Source organism: Perca fluviatilis, chromosome 22, assembly GCF_010015445.1.
Source record: "Perca fluviatilis chromosome 22, GENO_Pfluv_1.0, whole genome shotgun sequence".
NCBI lineage: Eukaryota > Metazoa > Chordata > Actinopteri > Perciformes > Percidae > Perca > Perca fluviatilis.
This window is the reverse complement of record NC_053133.1, coordinates 11,357,366-11,376,881: the sequence shown is the minus strand read 5'-3', so window position 1 is coordinate 11,376,881 and position 19,516 is coordinate 11,357,366. Positions and strand designations below refer to the sequence as shown.

The 19,516-nt window shown below is 41.5% G+C and overlaps 2 protein-coding genes across 4 annotated transcripts in view; both read right to left on the bottom strand.

The window, feature by feature from the left end:
• Positions 1 to 5,432, bottom strand: part of phldb2b (pleckstrin homology-like domain, family B, member 2b) — a 46,501-nt gene extending 41,069 nt beyond the window's left edge. Inside the window, 1 exon segment of the mRNA XM_039790536.1 lies at positions 5,137 to 5,432. Within this exon segment, the coding sequence (XP_039646470.1) occupies positions 5,137 to 5,169 (33 nt within the window). The 5' untranslated portion in view covers positions 5,170 to 5,432.
• Positions 5,433 to 8,816: 3,384 nt separating this feature from the next.
• On the bottom strand, positions 8,817 to 19,325 carry plcxd2 (phosphatidylinositol-specific phospholipase C, X domain containing 2). Of its 3 annotated transcripts, XM_039790890.1 has the most exons (9): positions 19,123 to 19,325; positions 17,963 to 18,150; positions 17,631 to 17,767; positions 17,374 to 17,493; positions 16,967 to 17,020; positions 16,462 to 16,617; positions 14,560 to 14,670; positions 14,213 to 14,343; positions 8,817 to 11,520 (listed from the first exon to the last, which is right to left on the bottom strand). In XM_039790890.1, the coding sequence occupies exons 2-9, from the start codon at positions 18,063 to 18,065 to the stop codon at positions 11,361 to 11,363; spliced, it is 972 nt and encodes a 323-aa protein (XP_039646824.1). In that variant the 5' UTR covers positions 18,066 to 18,150; positions 19,123 to 19,325; the 3' UTR covers positions 8,817 to 11,360. The 3 variants fall into 3 exon arrangements, with proteins under 3 accessions (XP_039646824.1, XP_039646825.1, XP_039646823.1); XM_039790891.1 differs by lacking the exon at positions 17,963 to 18,150 and having other exon boundaries at positions 19,123 to 19,324; XM_039790889.1 differs by lacking the exon at positions 19,123 to 19,325 and having other exon boundaries at positions 17,963 to 18,492.
• Positions 19,326 to 19,516: the final 191 nt, after the last annotated feature.

Here is a 19,516-nt window from a genome sequence, read left to right as displayed (position 1 = left end):
AACAAAACTTCTACACTAGTACAAATAGGTTATGCACTCATAAAACGATGGATTGTAAAGTTTGTAAGTACATCAGAAGTGTATGTAAATAACACTTGCCTGCTGGCTTCTGCTCTCTGCTGTTGTTGTTGTTGTTGTTGCTGCTGCCGGCAGTATAATTGAGGTAAGTTTGGAGACATTACCTTATTTAATCATTAAATTAATACATATTTTTGTTGCATCTCTTTTCGGTGTCGTAATTTGTTGACGGCCCCAAGCACTCTTACTGTCCGGTAGTAACAGCAGCAGCAGCAGCAGCAGCAACAGACACGAGAAGCCAACAGGAAAGTGTTATTTAGGTACACTTCTGGTGTACTTACAAACTTTCCAATCCATCGTTTTATGAGTGCATAAACTATTTGTACTAGTGTAGAAGTTTGGTATCATTTCGGGCATTATTAGTGGGGTCATTTACAAGATACATCACTGGATCCATTAGCCCCTGCGCTAAGCTATTCAGCTGATAACGCTCCTCTACGCTAACTCTCCCAATGTTCGACCCAGGTGAAAAAAGCTTCTGGGGGGGTGTTTGGCTCGAGGTCATGGTGCAAAGGACCCTAGGGTGAAATTACTCCGAACTATCACTTTAATACTAAATACAATCTGAAATATTTTTTACACCTGAACTAACACTTTCAATAATTAAAGACCAGCTAAAACAACTTCATACATACACCGTGTTTTTAAAATCACACAGACACAAGTACAAGAAAGTGCATGCACACAAAGCACACAGTCTCTCTTTGATCCCATCTGTAGAACAGCTGAGTCTCCCCAACAACCTCCATTTGCCCTTCATCACAGATAGAGATAGAAATATGGGGTGACGGAAGAGAGAGAGAGAGAGAGAGAGAGAGAGAGAGAGAGAGAGAGAGAAAGTGATGGAAGATAGAGAGAGGACTCATAAACCAAGGACAGACCAAGCATTCTCGGACTGTTTCATCTCATGCTTTTTACTTTCTTCATCCTCTGCTTTCATTCCTCTGTCCAGTCCCTCCTCTGTTTGAATTTCCTCTACATCTGTTTTGTCTTTCTCTCTGTTGCAGTTACCCTCTGCATTTTTGTTCTTGTCTGCTTTTTGATGCAGGCTGCATTCTCATAACCCCATCTCAGGACATCTCAGTATGTTGTTAATGCCAATGATTTGGAACAGATTTTAGGGCACTAGTTGGGATGGGTAAGTCACTTGCGTGTGTGTGTGTGTGTTTGAGAGTGTGTGTGTGTGTGTGTGTGTATGTCTGTGTGTGTGTCTGACAAGTAAACTCATGATCTTGGGTTAAAGGTCCCATGGCCTGAAAATGTCACTTTATTAGGTTTTTTAACATTAATATGCGTTCCCCCAGCCTGCCTATGATCCCCCAGTGGCTAGAAATGGCGATAGGTGTAAACCGAGCCCTGGATATCCTGCTCTGCCTTTGAGAAAATGAAAGCTCAGAATGGGCCAATCTGGAATCTTCCCTTTATGTCGTCATAAGGGGAAAGGTTAACTCCCCTTTCTCTGCTTTGCCCGCCCAGAGGCGCCCAGAGGCGCCCAGAGAGCGAAGCATGGCAGATGGTCAAGGCCACACCCCCATCCTCCACCTTGCCCCGCCTCCATCAATAGCATTTAAAGCTACAGACACTGAAATGGCACGTCCTGAGGAAAGCTCATTGTGGGACTGGTTCTAGTGGCTGTAATTCTGCACCAAGGCTGAATTTCGGGAAAGAGACTTCAGATACAGTATTAGGGGACCACTAAGGCCTATATAAAAGCATCCAAAAAGCACCATGTCATAGGACCTTTAAAATAAAGATAGATAATGTGGCATTTTTGGTTTGTACTGACTGAATGTGCATAGCGAATTCTCTTATTTGCAATGCTTGAAATAGTGTTCAAGAAATTGCGGGTATCTTGGAGTTGTGAGCAGAGTTAAGCTATTACTGTAAGATTAGGTTACCAACATTTATAACAATAGTATATAACAGAAAGCATAGAAGAGTGCAACAGACAAATAATCATAATTCTTCTTTTCTACTTTTAATGCAGATTTTCCATGTTAGCCATCTGCTTCTTCTGAGCATGTGTCTACTTTATTGAAGTAGCTTACATTGGCTTTAGGCTAGAGGGTGTTTCAAGGGAGGCAGCTCCTCAACATGATATATAGGCTGGGGGTATAAACTTGACCAACCAATGGAGATGATGGTGGGAATAATGATACATCTTGCTACAGTCAAGGTGACTGTTAAGATGGCTGGAGACTTGCTACAGAAATAAAAGTTGCCTGGTGGAAACAAAATGACTCAATGGGTGTTAAAACAACCAATGATTTTCAAAATGCTGGTTTTGGAAATGTTTTCCATGTCTTTGGGTTTTGCAAACAAGTATTTGTGATGTAGAATGAAATAGGTAATTGTAGAGTATACATTAAGTCAATGTATAGTGTCATATGGTGCGATTGTGCATGTCAGCTCCTTAATCAGTAACCCAATTTCCCAAATTGTTAAGAATAAGACTTTCTTCTTTCTTCTCATTTGCTCTCAGTCCCATCTCTGTCCATTTACTTTTAAATATCACCTGTACAGTATTTGTTTAAAAAATGCTGTCTTCCCACCTGATTTTTTTTTGTCATGCCCTTAATGTATTTTATCTGCTATTTAAGCTTTAACGGCTGTGTCTTTTTACTCCTGTTGCACTCCTCTCTCTGGCTCTATCTCTCTCTTTCTCCATCCCTCTGTCTCTCACTAACATGCCCTCCCCTTACATTCCATCATTACCCTCTCCTCCTCCCACCTGACAAAGCCAGCATTGTATCACAGATGCTGTTTAATATGGAGTCCCTCTCTCTGTGTTCCTCTTAAAGAGAAACTCATAGGCTAAACAGGGTTATCTTCCTCCCTTCTCTTCACTACACTCTATGTTTTGTGTGCAATAATGTCTTCAAGGCAACTTTAAGTAGTTTAATACATGCCTTACGCATGCATACACACCATAGACGTCGACATCGCCACACACACACACAACACACATGCACTCGTTTTGGGCATACAATACTGCTCTCCTCTGTCACTGGTCCATACAATAAACTCTTAAATTTACTTCATCGTGTGTGGGTGCATGTGTTTGTGTCTATGATTGTGTGTTTCCCTGCATGTGTGTGTGTTTGGTGAAAACTCTGCAAGCTGATTAACACAACTTGACCTTGAACTGCTGCTAAAACACAACAAACATCCACAAGCATTGTTCTCCAACTCAAACTCTCTCACACTCCAATAAGCTTTTTTCCCCCGTATCGTTTACCGAAATGCAAGATCCTCACAGGAAAGAAAGTCCATTGTTATTGCAGCTGACTTAAAGTTGGAGGAAATTTAACTTGAATTTCTATTGAGGGTGTGTGTGTGTGTCTTTGCAAAGAAAAGCCCAGATTACCTTGACTGCCATATGGAGGGGATCAACTCATGTTTGGATTTCTGAGGGGGCGGATATGACAGAGAGACATGGAGGGACAGTGAGCTGGTAGAGGGACAATATAACCCACATTAGTAACATAGCACAAATGTTGAAATAAACTGTAACTGCTGGATAGAAAAGAAAAGAAAATAATTCGGCAGAAAGATGGACCTGGAGATAATAAGAAAAACAAACTGAGCAAGCCGGGGAAACAAAAGAAAAGGAAATGGATAAAAACACACACTCAAGAATCCAAGATAAAGAAACAAAGATTAATGGACCAAAAAAAAAAGTTTCCCCAAGTTGCACCACTGGCCTCCAAACAAAATTTGATCCTATACTGCACTTTTCACAATCCAAGCATAAAAAAACATACCCAGTACATACTGTGGAGGAAATATTAACAACACAGAGTAGAAATATAATTAGCTTCAGCACACAAAAGTATTGGTATGTTGAGTCCTTGTGACAGAACGGTTGTATCCTTCTGGTTTCCACATCATGACCAGAGCCAACTTGACAGGTATAATGGTTTTAACATTATGACACCACATGTGGATATTTTAACTTTTGAATTAATCTCTCTGATGTAATACTCTCTTTATTATTTTAAAGAACACACAGATGTGTTGCTATCTGGGTAACGTGCTGTGGTTAGACCCACCAAAGACAAATCCAAAACCTAACAATTACACTAGGATCCAGAGCCATAATATGCAGCGTGTAACTTGTTTCCACATAACTGACAAGACCAATTCCGCATGACAAGTGTAACATTGTATACAACACTGGGAAATGGAAGGTATTAAGATGTCAGATCAATTTAGTTACGCAGGGCCCGGTTTAATACCACCCCTTCACACACTCACATACCACAGACATGCCTCCTCTTCCTCAATCTGACATGTTAAAGAGGTGTATAGTATTGGTCTGCGTCCTTAAATGTGTTGGTTAATTTCCAAGTTAGGTCACATGATTGGCTGCATTAGAGGGGAAGTGACATGCAGTCCTTCAATGAACTCATGGAAGCAAGAACAAGTCATCTGAGTCGTGGAAAGATTTAGGTGTACCAGCTTATGCCATGATCAGATCCACTTATATCAAATATATTCTCAAGGTTTGTTTGTGTCAAATGTGGGACTATGCTCTTATTCACACACTAACATACATGATCCTATATCTACCATTCATAATGAGTCAAAATACTGCTCTGATTTCTCTTCTTATAGACCTCATAATATCACTGCATTTTTATAGTGGCCAATGGTATGATAAATATATTTAAATAATAAAATAGCCAATGGGCTAATTACAAAACATATAATATTCCAATTTGAACGTCTAGGTTTATCTTCAGTGGAATCACATAACACACCTATATTTCCATGTTAATCAGTAGCCCAGAAACAAACAAAACTTCCCCTGTATTTTGTTTGCTGAGAACAAAATCTGGAATTAAAGTCGGATTTAAGATTTACACAGCTCACTTCAGAAACAAACACTGTAACTACTCCCTGAGCTGTGGATTAAACACCAGGGGCCATGAAAGAGTTTACATCAGGCTAAACTTCCTAATTTAGAAACACACATTTGGATCATAAAAACCCAAGTCAATTTTGTAGTTCCCCCCCCCCCCCATAAAAAAATGTAAAATAAAAAAACGCGCTTACCATTATTGAAGCGGGACAGGCCACTTGTGTCATTGTGCAGAAAAGGACGCAATTACGCAACTGCTCCAAGATCCCGAAAATATTCTGTCACTGCTGCCTTTGCTGTGATCACAGTCTCTTTCTTGACAGCGAAAACATTCCCTGTGCAGCATGAGCAACCTGTGGATTGCCTAGGAGATACTTTAAATCATCTGTCACATTCACACACACCGGCACACACGAACGCACACACGCTCCAAACGTACACAAACGTAAAAAGCCAGCGGCCTTCAGCCAACCGCGACGTGTGGAGGAATGCAGCAACAGCTGGAAGTGGAGCTGGAGAGGGAACAAGGGGAGGGAGTCAGTCTTCTCTCTCTCTCTCTCTCTCTCAAACACACTGACACACACAGAGCATAATGTGCAGGTGCTAACAGACCACCTACACTTGACCTCTCATTCTCACTGGCTCAAAGAGAGAAGCCTTTAGGCTGACCCAGAGAAGGAGAAAAGGGTAGGAGCATTCTTTCAGACCTACTTGGCAGCAATGATAAGAAACCACGATAAGAAGCATGTTTAGCTAATGATATTACAACAGGAATGCAGGCTAGTCTTCATTCACATGACACAATGCAGTAGAAATACTGCAGACTGGTGCTAAAATAAACTGGCACAAATCAAATCATGCAGCAGGCACTTGGATCCAGTGACTAATGATGAAGGTTAAGAAACTTTCCCTTGTGAGAAAAAACCCCTATAACTCAAATGATATGTACCGCATGAGATGTATATTAACACAGTATGGGTTAATGGTAGGACAGTAGGACAACCTACACATAAAACAGAAAAATAACAAAAACAAAAACACATGAATTATACTTGCTCTCCAATTACCAGTAAAAACATCCTTAGCTTTAACTAAGTATTGATGGTGGAGCTGATGTATTTTTTGCTACAGAATTATATCACATAACATACCTCAGGGACAGACCCAATGTGAACGCTCCCCCCCCCCCCCGATAAGTTTATTGGCTGATTCAACAAAGTTGTGTAGGGAAAAACAATTCATTTGTACAATTATCTATATTTTCACCAACATATCTGTGTTTCCACAATGAAAACAAATAATGTTGAAATGTGCTTTGGGCTTAAAAATCTGGTCTAAGAAACTCTTTGTGTAAGTTATATGCACAATCTGAAAAATCTCAGCTACATGTACGGTCATGCATCGGTCTGAAGACATAAAGGAGTAGAAGCCAGCCATTCTGTATCAGAGGTAGGTAATGCTATTTGGCAGACGTTCATGCATTCTCCACAGCACATAACAGTGGTCACATAAAACAACAACACACACTATGCACAACTATAATACAACCTTGGTTGTGCAGAATTTACTTTAGGCTGTATGCACACAACACGGACCACAACTGAAGCATAATGCATGGTGTGTTCTTATGGCTGGAAAATGACAAATGTAGTCTTGGAAGTGGTCCTCTGGTCTGGTTAGGACTGAGGCCAAAGTAGGTGACACACACACACACACACACACACACACACACACACACACACACACACACACACACACACACACACACACACACACACACACACACACACACACACACACACACACACATATGCACACACAGACATGCATATCCATGGCAGCAGGATTATCTTATCTCTCAGGCACCGCAAGGATGTCTTTGTGGATTAAACAGGAAGAGAACTTGTGCACCCAGCCCTACTCCACTTTCTCCACTGCTATTGAGCTCTCCATGACACTGTCAGTATGTGTAGAGATCTACTGGCCAATGGAGTCAATAAAGGTTTTGAACACACATAATCACATATCCCTCAAAGTGGGACTCTTCAATTTACATAAACCTCACAAACCCAACTGGCTGTACTCTGTTATCACAAGGATGAAGGAGGAAGAAAAAAAATGGGGAGATCACATGCAATATAGGCCAGACCTGATAGTGAATAGTTTTTGTCACCAGAATTTGCTTCCATATGGCAAGATGTCATGTGAGCTTTTTGCTGATTTTAGGTCTTGACTCAACATTAACAGATGCATCTTTCGAGGCCAAAAGCCCTAAAAGGAAACAGCTAAATCTTATCAGGATAACGATCCCTGAAAATGGTTCCTATGAACATGCTTTCTTGTCAAGTGTTTCCAGAAGCTATAAAGCTATTATGCCTCCATGGTTGATTTGCTGGCATGAGAGCTGCAAAGCTTTCCCAATGACATCATGGGTATGAGAGGGCCGCCGCCGAACGTTTGACAGCATTCCCGAGAAAATTCCACAACTCCAATGTGTTCCCAGGAGGATGAGCAGGGGCTCTGGAGCTGTTTGGAGAGGGAGACCCTCAGCGAGAGGCACAGTTTCATTTGGACAAATCCTGCATCTTACTTTTTAACAGTTTTTAACAGCCATAACTTGTTTTTCCAGTCTACAGTACAAAACAAGCCTGTGAAACAGTATGTGAACCACTTAAAACCAACACTCTGACAGCTCATTCAATCTCAGGTAAATCCATCATTGATGTAGGGCTTTGAGGATTTGTGTGGGTAAAACTGTTGTGCCTTTAATAACAGATAATTGGATGACATTGACACCGTTTGTGGCTTAAGGGTAAGAGAGGTGCATTTCTATCTGTTTGCGGTGGTCTGGTGCTGCGCCTCTACACGTTTTCTTTCTTAAATCACCCTACAGTCTGTCAGAGGTAGGATAGTCATAGGATACAGTGCCATCTGTTTTTACAGCTGTTTCAATACCGTAGTCATCATGGTCTAAAAGAGAACACTTACAAATCTGGGTGTAATGGATGTTACTGACCCGGGTCACCGACATCACTTAACACCAGGCATATAGCATTGGTTAAATGAGCTAAACTCAGTTTACTCACCAGTGTATTTGCAGAGTAGTGTTTTTAGGCTGACATAATTGGCATTTTAAAAATAGTGACAAATCTTTATTTAACACAGACACACTATGCAACCAAAGCATGAGTGTGTCGATATTACCGCCACTGAAATGCCCCCCAGAAATCTTCTTAAAGACTGGAGACTGACCATGTATTTGGGTGTGATGAACCCAAGTTAAGACTGTTTGCTTTCACTTGTGGTGTGGATCTGGATTAGGGGTGGGGGAAAAAATCGATACAGCATAGTATCGCGATATTTTCCATGGCAATACTGTATCGATACACAGACGCCAAGTATCGATCTATTATTATACGTGTTGGTCAGTTTGTCTGCTTGACAATCCCATTTTGCAGCAATACAATTAAAGTGGGGTGAACAAACAGAGAAATGTATCTTTTTAGATGTTGACAAAGTTTTCTTTTGGGGACATAATTTGAAACTGGGAAAAATTTGAAGTTGGAAAAAAAGCTAATAAATTTACTATACATCACAAAATGTTTAAAATCGCAATAATATCGTATTGTGACCTAATTATCGTGATGATATCGTATCGGGAGGCCGCTGGTAATTCCCACCCCTAATCTGGAGGGCACTGAAGTGTTGAATTTAGGGAGAGAGAAATGACATGACAGGATTGTGGTGACCAACAGGACCAAAAATAGTTTTCGGAAGATGTGTGTCAGTGTTTGCACCAAACGACTGTTTGCAGAATAACAGAATCTTGGTTGGCAAACACACGCACAAAAGCACAAAAGCACAAATGCACAAATGCAGTATCACTTTGAACTTTATTAACACCTGGATGATCTTGAGTCGTCGTCCTCTACTCCTTTGAAACCTTGGAATCCAGCAGGGATACAGAGTAGAAAGAGAGAGAGAGAGGGAGGGAGGGGGTGGGGGGGGGACCAAAGAAGACCAACAATCCAAACAACAAAGGAATGCTCTCCATCAGTTGGAGCTGCTGCTCTCCGCTCTCCCACTTGCCTGCTGTGGTATGTGTAATTACTCCACAATTAAAGTGCCTGCAGCATGTGACTGTGTGTGTTGGTGTGTGTGAGCCCTGCGGCGCTTGCTGACCACACTCAACCATGTCAACAATGTGGCCTGGACAGAACAGACAATTTCACACAAGAGAGTCAGGGAGTGACAAAAAAGAAGGGGAGAGTTGATATGAAAAGAAAACATTTGACTTTCCTGTTAGATGTTGCTGCTGCTGCTCAAGGAAAAACAAAAAAAAGCGGTTCAGATACCTCTCTCTGCGTTCTCCATTTTCCTATGATTCCAGCTGAACTTTTTCTTACTTTCTTCTCTGCTTTGTAAATCACGTTGCGTCTTCTTCTGCAGTATCTCTCTCCTCCTCTCATTCCCTACTCTAACCACAGGAATGCAGGATGACTGTCACTGCAGTACTGTCCATATCATGCATAGTAATCACTGGGCCCACGAAGCGCACACACACACGCACGCACACACGCACACACGAAAAATTTCATCCTACAATATGTTGGCCAGCCATTTTTTCCCCCTTGCTATTTCCATATGTAGTATACAAGGTCAGTTTTATGGAGTCCGATGCAGACCTAACATATGCTGTAAAAGCTCTTCTATGCATTTACCTAGTGAAAAAAGAAAAAAAAAAAGTGAAAAAAATACTGAGCAAAAATACTATAATCATAAACATTTATAGCTGTGTATATGCATTGGTTGATGCATTTTATGAGCATTGTGGCACACGTTTCACACATATATGGCTTTCCCTCTGCAGTTCCCCCCTAAAGGTGCTAAACTTTACAGCCCAGCGATATGTACTGAGACAGAGTTAGCAAAGTGTCATGGCAGTTTTTAACATACAAACAAAATAGTCACTAAAATGCAGCCTGTATTTTCCATAGTGCATAGTTAAAAACCCAACTTTAGATCACTGGCCAAGTGAATTATTAATGCCATCTCAACAAATTCCACTGCAATCATGTCAAACATTTTCGTTGGCAATTATTTAACATAATGCTGGATGTATTACAGTAAAAGTATCATTAAATATTTGTCTCAATCGCTTTTCAATTCAATACTTTATGTTCTGATGCAGACGATACCTTAAACACCTAAATACAGTATTTCAAAAAGCAAAAAAATTATGCAATATAGGATCTTGGCTTTCACCATAATAAAAATAAAAATAAAAAAGGACAACTATAGTAATTCTGTTCACACCAAACACAAAGTGAATTACATAGCCTACAAAGTGAATGCAAAGATGCGATTAAATGCAAATTTGCGCTATAAATTACGGTGCATGCCCACTATACGCGACCAAATCGTATAAACTTGCATCCGCTGTGCCTCACCGGTTGCTTGTGACCGTTTGAATTTTTGATGCCCTCTCCTTGCACCCCAGCTCAGAAGGTATGAACCAAGAAGTGACAGCGTTTGGATTTCCGATGTATCTGGGACTTCAACAACAGGTGGGCTTGCAAAGCAGCAATAGTGGTTATTTTGGCCATGGCTGATGTCGGAAAGAAATGGTGAACAGCAACATTGTTGGTATCTCTATATGGAGCTCTTCCTTCTCTTTGGCACGTTTTGCATGAATAATTGGAATACACACAAATAATCCAATGGTCAAACTCGCGCCAGTAACGCAAGGCGTAAATTCGCTTTGCATTTAGTGTGAACACAGCATAATATTTGAGATGTTGAAACCATGTTGAAATCCTTCATTCATATAATCATTGTCCAGGTCACAGGTAGCTGTGAGTCTGTTTCTGCATGGTGACCATGTGCTGCATGGCCATTAGACACTACAATGTGGTATATTTCCAGTTTTTCCACCAAAAGGGAATATAGCTATTTTAATCAAGAACTGAAGCCAAAGCGGTGGTATGACAGGTTTGGTCGACCTTTTGATGGTGGTAAAACTCCAGCTTCCTCCCCTTTTTTTGGACTTGAATTTGGTGCATTATATTGGGGCTGAGAGAGCCAGCTGCAACAAAAACTGTGACTTTCAAAATGGTTCAAAAGATTTGATGTTATTCAAGGGCCATTAATTGGGCTCTTACAGTATCACTTTACTGATTTAATAGTCCTTCAGCAAGACAATGAAACTGTCAGCTAAAGAAATAGCTAATTTCTTGCTAATGATAAACCATCCTTGTTGAAGTCACTAACGCAATATAATACATTATTATTAAAACTAACTTCATAGGGACTCTGGCGTTATGTAAGAACTATTATCTAACAGTGGTGGAAGAATCTGCCCTCCGACTTGCACCACACCGCGGGTCAGCACACATTTGGCCTGTTGTGCAAACGTGTGTCATCTTTGTTTGCGGTCCTGTTCAGACAACAGCAGGTTGTTGAGTTTGATGACAATGTTGGCAAAGTCAGTGAGCTCCACAAAGTCAGAGGTGATGATGTTGACCCCGTCCTTCCCCGGCCTCTGAGCCTCAACCCAGGACATGATGGTCGGCAGGTTTCTAGAGCCGCAAAAGAAGAACGTTTGTATTAGAAGGCAAACAACTGACCCCCTTTTCTGTCACTTGAATTTCAATTCAAATTGATTCCTTGACACAAGCCAAGTTTCTGTCTCTGTTAGGTTTGTAGTTATGGCTATAACCTTGCCAAACGCTAATCTGTGGTTCCTTGGCTGAATGTCTGTCTGTCCACCAAATTTCATGAAACGCTGTTGATAAGATTTTCGGATACAGTGTCATGACGAGGGAGAAAGATGAACCTGATGGAAATGAAGTCAAAGGGAGTGATGTTTGTGTCTGTCTGCCAGTAAAAGAAAATACTATGCCACTATTGTGTCAAAATCAATTCAATTCAATTCAATTTATTTATAGTATAAAATCATAACAACAGTTATCTCGAGACACTTTACAGATAGAGTAGGTCAAGACCACACTCTATAATTTCCAAAGCCCCAACAATTACAGTAATTCCCTCAAGAACAAGCATTAGCAGTGGCTGTTGCGACAGTGGCGAGGAAAAACTCCCTTTTAGGAAGAAAACTCGGCAGACCCAGACTCTTGCATCCAGCTCTGCATTCAAACACTTTCTGTTTTGGTTCTTGGCACACACACGCATGCACACATGCACGCACACAAACGCACACGAACGCACACACACACACACACACACACACACACACACACACACACACACACACACACACACACACACACACACACACACACACACACACACACACACACACACACACACACACACACACACACACACACACACACACACACACACACACACACACACACACACAGCCATGACTCTGTAGCTGTATGACTTCCAACACCCTGAAATTCTCCCCTGTGTTTGAGCCACCAGCAGAACAAAACCAGGAAGTCCAAATGTTTATCTAGCGGTGATAAACAATCCCATTTCCTCGGAAGTGCAAAATTAGGCCACCTCCTGTCTCGCCAGAGAGTCCGTTCAGGAGTTTCATACCCCAGGATCAGAGTTTCTCTCACTTTTAAGGTTATGGTGGGTACGTACTCTCTAAGTCTGGATTTCCGCTGTCATTTCCACTTAAAGCTCAGGCTCAGCGACCTGGATGACTGCTAAAGTTTGAGCAAATAATTTAGTGCTTGCTTAGGAAATAAGCTCTCTTATCAGAGAGATGACATGTGTTTGTGTTTGATCCCCTATAGTTTGGAAATGGATAAAGAGGATTATAGCTTATCCTTAGTGAAATAAACCAGTGAAGGGACAGAATATTGTAACAGAGAAGCCAAACTTAAAGATGCAGACTTTTTACAGAGGTAGTCAATTTGTTTTAAGTAGATGAAACGTCCACTCTGGTTTTGCTTCTACACTACATCCTCCATTGTAGTGTGTGGTGAGTAATAAATAAACTCTCAGCCAGTCGCATCACTGGTCTCATAGTTCCGAAACATCGGTGCCAATCACAGTCAAGTATTAGAAAAATAGCTCAGCTAATGGAAAGATGCTTCTTCAGGAAATCATGTTGTTGTCTGGATGGTGCATCGCAGCACAATGTGAACACACAGCACCACAAATCTGCAGCCAAAGGCAGATGCTGTAGTTTTTTATTTAATTCATTTGTCCAATGATTATAAAAAATAAATAATAACAAATGTTGATGAAGCTGTTTTTTATATGACCGCATCTATGTTGGTCTTAATTCTACTGTATCTCACCTCATAAATAGGTTAACATCAAATTGTTAAATGTGACACAACAGTGTTTGAGCTGTGTAAAAGTAAAAGTGGAGGTAAAAAAGTAGCAAAGGAAGAAATGACATACAGTCATCTGTATCTATTTACATACTGCCCCTTGTGTTGTCTCCTGTCAACCATGCAACTTGTTATCCTCCCGGGTCAAAAATTAACACTTTCTTTGGCGCTAAAAAAAAAAAAATGTTTTTGTGGCTTTTTTTCACCACTAAGACCAAGTTATTACCACTAGTTTTTAAACTCTTCTTTTTGTGGAAATAATGGCCAATACATTTTTATTTATATGAAATTATATCTAACTTTTGAGTTAAAGAGCTGAAATTATGAATCATTTTGACTGACAAACTGTTTTAAAACCATTTCAATTATTTTTTTCAAATGCTATAAAATCGAATAAAATACTCAACATTCTATGAAAGAAGTGAACTGATCATTTATTTTACCTGCGAAGAGCGTTGTATGGCTCCATCCTTGTCATTTTTGGGAAATTAGGTTGAAAGAAACCCAAATGTCTGATATAAAAAACTTTGAAAATGGGTCAAATTTGACCCGAGGACAACAGGAGGGTTAAGCATCATTCTGTTGTTACTATGCATTTAGTATTTAGTTTGCTCTGGTTGATACAGTATGTACAAAGATGACAATCCTCTTTGTTGTAGGCGTTTGTAGCGTTTGCTGTACTGCCCTCTAGTGGCCACAGACTTAAGAACTAAAATGGAGTTGAGCATAAGAGAAGGGGACAAGGTTCAAAGATGCATGAGCACATACACGCTCAAACACTTGGGCTGGACACCTAACTCTTAGACACGTGTTTGAAAGCAAGTTACATGTACAAATGGATGTACTGAATCCACCAGTCAGGTTTGCATAATGCATATCCACACATCCACAATACTCCACCACACCTCCCTCGGTCACAACGTCCTAAAAACACCCGAACTTAGTCACTGACCTCTCCACCAGGTAGTTGCGCAGCCCCCAGACCAGGCCCTTGGCCACGGTGTTAACCCTGGGTGTGAGGATGGCCTGAGACACGTGGAAGGAGCCCTCCTTGGCTCTTTCCCTCAGTGTAGTTTCCAGGAACTAGACAGGAGAATGTCAAACATTAAAACAAATCTAATCTAAATTACCTTGATGTGAGAGATTTGGGGACATAGCCAGTGTAATTGATGTCTAAACTATGGATTTCTTTAGAAAATTCTGTAATCTGTACGGCTTTTCCACTTAATAAAATGAAAAATGTATTAATGGGGCCTGCATGCTGGTGAGTACTTATCGCAGCCAATGCTGTTTTCTGACCTGTGTGAGCTTTTTGGGTTCGGTGGTGTTCGCCCAGGGAGCAGGGATCTTGTTGCCAGGCCACATGGCAGGGATGTCCTGAGCTGATGGATGATGGTAGAACACAATCACCTGAGGAGAAAAGCAAATGAAAGACATTGAGTAGATACGTTTAAAACACTGCACAGACGGGGTGCAACGGAAACACTCAGATAGTCTCATGTTCTGTGGCGAGAGGTAGTTATGACGGGCCTCAGTGCACGCTAGTTACTGCCGCTTTTATGTTTGAAAAGCATGACTGCTCAGCTTGGCTTGCAGATGTGCTCAGCTTGGCAGTCTTGACCGATTTTGCGCCTAAACTAGCTACCATATATCGTCTTGTTACATGATCAAAAAAGGACTTGACATTAGACAACATCAACATACACATTACCCAGCAATCATCATTGCATATCTGTATATGACAAAAATACCAAAGAAAATATTAACTTATGAATTCAATTGAATAGTGTTTTAGATTGCTAGAGACAATTTTACCCAAAGTAATGAAAACCACGACTCTCTCTACAGAGAGAGAAGGGGAATGACATGCAGCAAAGGGCCGCAGGTCAGAACCAAACCTGCGACCGCAGCCTCGAGGACTGAGCCTCTGTATATGGGCGCATGCTCTACCAGGTGAGCCACCCAGGCACCAAGAATTTATTTTAACTTTCTTGCATCTACACATAATTTACAACAATATCCCATTAACGTAGGTGTGACAATTGTGTTTAAAATCATAAAAACACACATGACTCCACTCTTTACCAAAGGGATTTAACAGTGAAATAATGACAGCTGGTTAATGTGGCTCGGGAAAGGGAAGTTTGGTGTCCCCTGCTGGAGCTGCTGCCCCCGCGCCCCAACCCCGGATAAGCGGACGAAGACGGATGGATGGATGGATGGATGGATAATGACAGAACTGGTCGGGTGTTGTGATAGCAATCCTTGTTTAAATAAACACATTTAGGCAACCCTTGTCTTTCGGTAGGTTAATTCAATCATCTGCAGATGGACTCCCAGCAACACATGTTCATCAAGTGCACGCATGCTCGAATGAGTGAGGATAGTTATTTATCCAGCTTCAGGGTCATGCATTATCATATCACAGATACACGTTGTCCATGTTCTAAATAGTACAGAGAACAGGGATGCTTTGTACGTTACACATATTCAGCGTCATGCATGAGTCACTCTGAGTCCAGAGGTTAGCATATAGTCAATACATCGATGCGTCTTGGACTTTTCCAAAGACACTTATAACAAGATAGGTAATTGTGCAAATCTCTGCTTCTCTCTCTCTCTCTCTCTCTCTCTCTCTCTCTCTCTCTCTCTCTCTCTCTCTCTCTCTCTCTCTCTCTCTCTCTCTCTCTCTCTCTCTCTCTCTCTCTCCTTTGCCAACTAAGCCAGTCACAGATTAGGGTCATATGAGCAGGAGTTAAACTGATAGTATATCTGAATGAGACATGCACATTAAACCATTTCATTTCCACAGGTAGGTATGTGTAGATACTTAAAAAAAAAAAGAAACGGGATAGAGAAAGAGGAAAATCAAGACAGTGTGAGACAAGGAAATTAAATTAATATAATAAAGGAAAGCCCAAAAAAGACAAAGAGAAATGAAAAGAGAGTGTGAAGAAAGGATACAAGCTAAATACAATGAAAGAAGGAGGGCGGGTTGGATGAAACAAGTGTTAATGGCATGACGCTCACCACTAATTCCTGTCAAGGGGAGCCATAGGCGGCAGGGATTACCTGACCACAGGGGTTAAGTCCAATAAACACACACATCCAAAAACAACACACCCATGCCGCTTTGACTTGTTAATGTACACGAGCTTTAAATGATCCGAGATCCCTTTCATTGATGCATTCTGATCTCACCTGGTATTTCTTCTGCCAGAGGTAGTCCAGAGTGATGCCCTCCACTGCACAGTTGTTGCAAAGCTTGCTGCCAAACACTTCCTGGAGCATGCTGATGAGGTACACATGATGCTCTAGATCCATTGCATAGTAGTGGTTAAAGTCTAGAAACACTATCTACATCAAACAAACATAAAAATCAATCAGTTAGTAGGCAAACTCTATCTGTCTTTGGCAGTGACGGACTGGCTGTCTGGAATTTGGGCAAATGCCACTACTGATAATTTGTTTTTGGTTATTCTGATAAGTTATTTTATGCATGCAGCCACAAATATTCAAGATTGTACAGCGGCCAGGTGTGGGGAAAGATTCAATCGGAAGGCAGAGTTACTAATTTTCAAGCTAGGTTATTGACAACAATAGTGCCGTTGTGTTGCAAATGCCAGGGCCGTTTTTTGATCCTAGTCCGTCACTGGTCTTTGGTCATGCGTATGTATCTGTGCAAACTATTAAAAGTGCTGCTCACCTCTTTCCTGTGTCTGCTTAAGAAGGAGTTGATTTCTAACAAGCCATCGCTCACCTGAGGGGGAGAACAGAGTGAAAGGTTGGAGGTAATTTGCCTCTAACCTTTAATGCCTGTTCAAGGCCATCGCCATCCCACTACTAACAACATGAGCTGGAAACTAGAACACAACACTAGCAGAAAACATTCACTATCCATGCTGTTATAGGAGACAAAATAAAGGACAAATCATTGATCATTCCAGGATTGGAGACATCTGATCTAGAAAGAAAACATTGACGGATAATACTGGACTGTGACAGATTACTTAAAACATATTTAATCACAATACGAAGAAACAGGGAGGTAGGCACAGTAGCCCTATGATGAAGCATTTAAATAAGTCACTAAATATGTACTCCACTGCTCACCTTGTGGCCAAACAGGCCATGGATAAAGTAAATCTCATTTCCAGACTCGCCTGGTTTGGAGGAGACCCGGAGATCAAAGTAGCGTATTCCTGCATCCAGCTGCTCTTTAAATGTCAGATTCTAGGAATACAGAGATTATATTACACAAAACATATGTTACGCTGTAAAATGCCCAGGCTTTCAAAATCTGCCAAAGATAGATCATTTCATGTTATCGGCAAGCACAGATGGTTAGGTTTGTGGGCTGAACTCAGTACCTGGGTCATGGACCACTTCACCATGACTTTCTTGGCTAAGACGCTGAACATGGTGGCGAGGTACTTCACATATGCCTTCTGGTCGGGTCCAACAGGAGCATGCACATCCACCCAGAAGGTAAAAGAATCATGAGACCCTGGAAGAGAGAAGGAGAAGATGATGATGATGAGAAATGGAAATCGAAAAGCAAAAATGAACAAATTACATTCCTCTCAGACTTGTAGCTTTGTTGTTATCTTTGCAAAGTGTACAGTGGTATAAATCCAGGTGTGATGGACAGATGAGTAGACGCAGAGGAGAAACCAAACATATTTACGCACGACAGGCCCACCTGGCACGGCGAGGTGTTTGAGGGGCATGGCGCTGAGCTTGGAGGGGAGCGAACCCATCCAGTCGGCATTGACATTGCCGATCCCTGCAGGCCGGGTCTTCATGTCAGAAACAGCCTGTCAACCAACCCCCTCATTCAGGAAACCGCTCTTCGTTGCAGATGCAATCCCGGTGACGGATTCCTGTGTGCTGCCAACAGGTAAAAACTACCATGGACCATCTTGCAATGCCACAGTTAATCTACATATACACCACAGGTTCAAAACGCCCTCCGACTCGCACCAGGTCGAGTATGGCATGGCGTCCCGGTGCGTTGTTTTCCAACCGGCGAACCGGGCATCCGTTGACAAGACCCAACGGGTGACTAACGACAGTGGTAATCCTCTTAGTGAGCACTTCCACTTGCTATCCCCTCTTCTCCTCCCTGCTTATTGGCTTTACCTGCTTCATGTGTGTGTAAAGACCCCGGACACACGCAAACACACTAACGTAGCCTACAAGCCACAGATGAGAAAGGTATCTTATTGTAGGCTTAAGTGGTTTATAGTCAGCAACCTATGACGCGCAGGCTGCAGGGATGAATGCAGGTGAAGCAAATGATCTCTGACCGCCGAGGTGATGGGCATGACATCTAACTTTGTTTCTTCTACAACAGGGCTGACATCAAAACGTGTGTGTGTGTGTGTGTTCAGGTGTTGATGCTTTGTATAGTCTATAGATATTTTATTCTATTCATGGGTTTATTAGGCTACTTTTAATAGGCCTGTTGGAAATGGTATAGGCCTATAGACTTGGTCTAATTATTAGGCTACTGATCTAAATAAAAAGCATAGGCCAATTTAAATAGTCAATTGACATTTTTGAAGTTGTGTCTTCACAATTCTATATGGGCCGATATGAAGAAAATAAACAGCCCGACAGCTCCATCTATTGGTGCAACACTTGCATTGCCACTATATGCAGAGCCAGAGAGGTGTAAACACTAATTGGGTAGTAAATAGCTCACACTCAAACATTTGGGTTGCGAATGCACTGGAAAACTAGGGACACGGACATGTCTCAGTTTAAGCAGCTATGGTTTTGGAACAAATGTATAATCTTTGTCATTTGGGGGTATGAAGCTTAAATATATGGGTTTATAAAAAATAAAAAAAGTCTCACCTGTAGCATGGTTTTCGCTTTGAGTAGTTCAAATGCAACTCTGTTAGGGATTGGAAGATGTTTTTTTTAAATAATTTAGGGACTGCGTAAAAATACTACATGGAATACTGACATTTTCAACTGTTGAAGCATGGGTGTAGCCTATTAAAAGAAGCGTGAAGGCATGTTGATATCATGGATGCATTACGAGGGTTGATACGGGTTGATATGTTGTCATTGTTGTTACATTTCCGCAGTCCCACAAATCAATGCGCCCGCACGCCCCACTCGTCACCAGCTCGTCACCTGGCAACGGGCAACAAGCTTTGCGTTTGTGTATACGTTTCCATGGGGAGCAGTCACGCGCGCGCGCGCATACACACACACACACACACACACACACACACACACACAC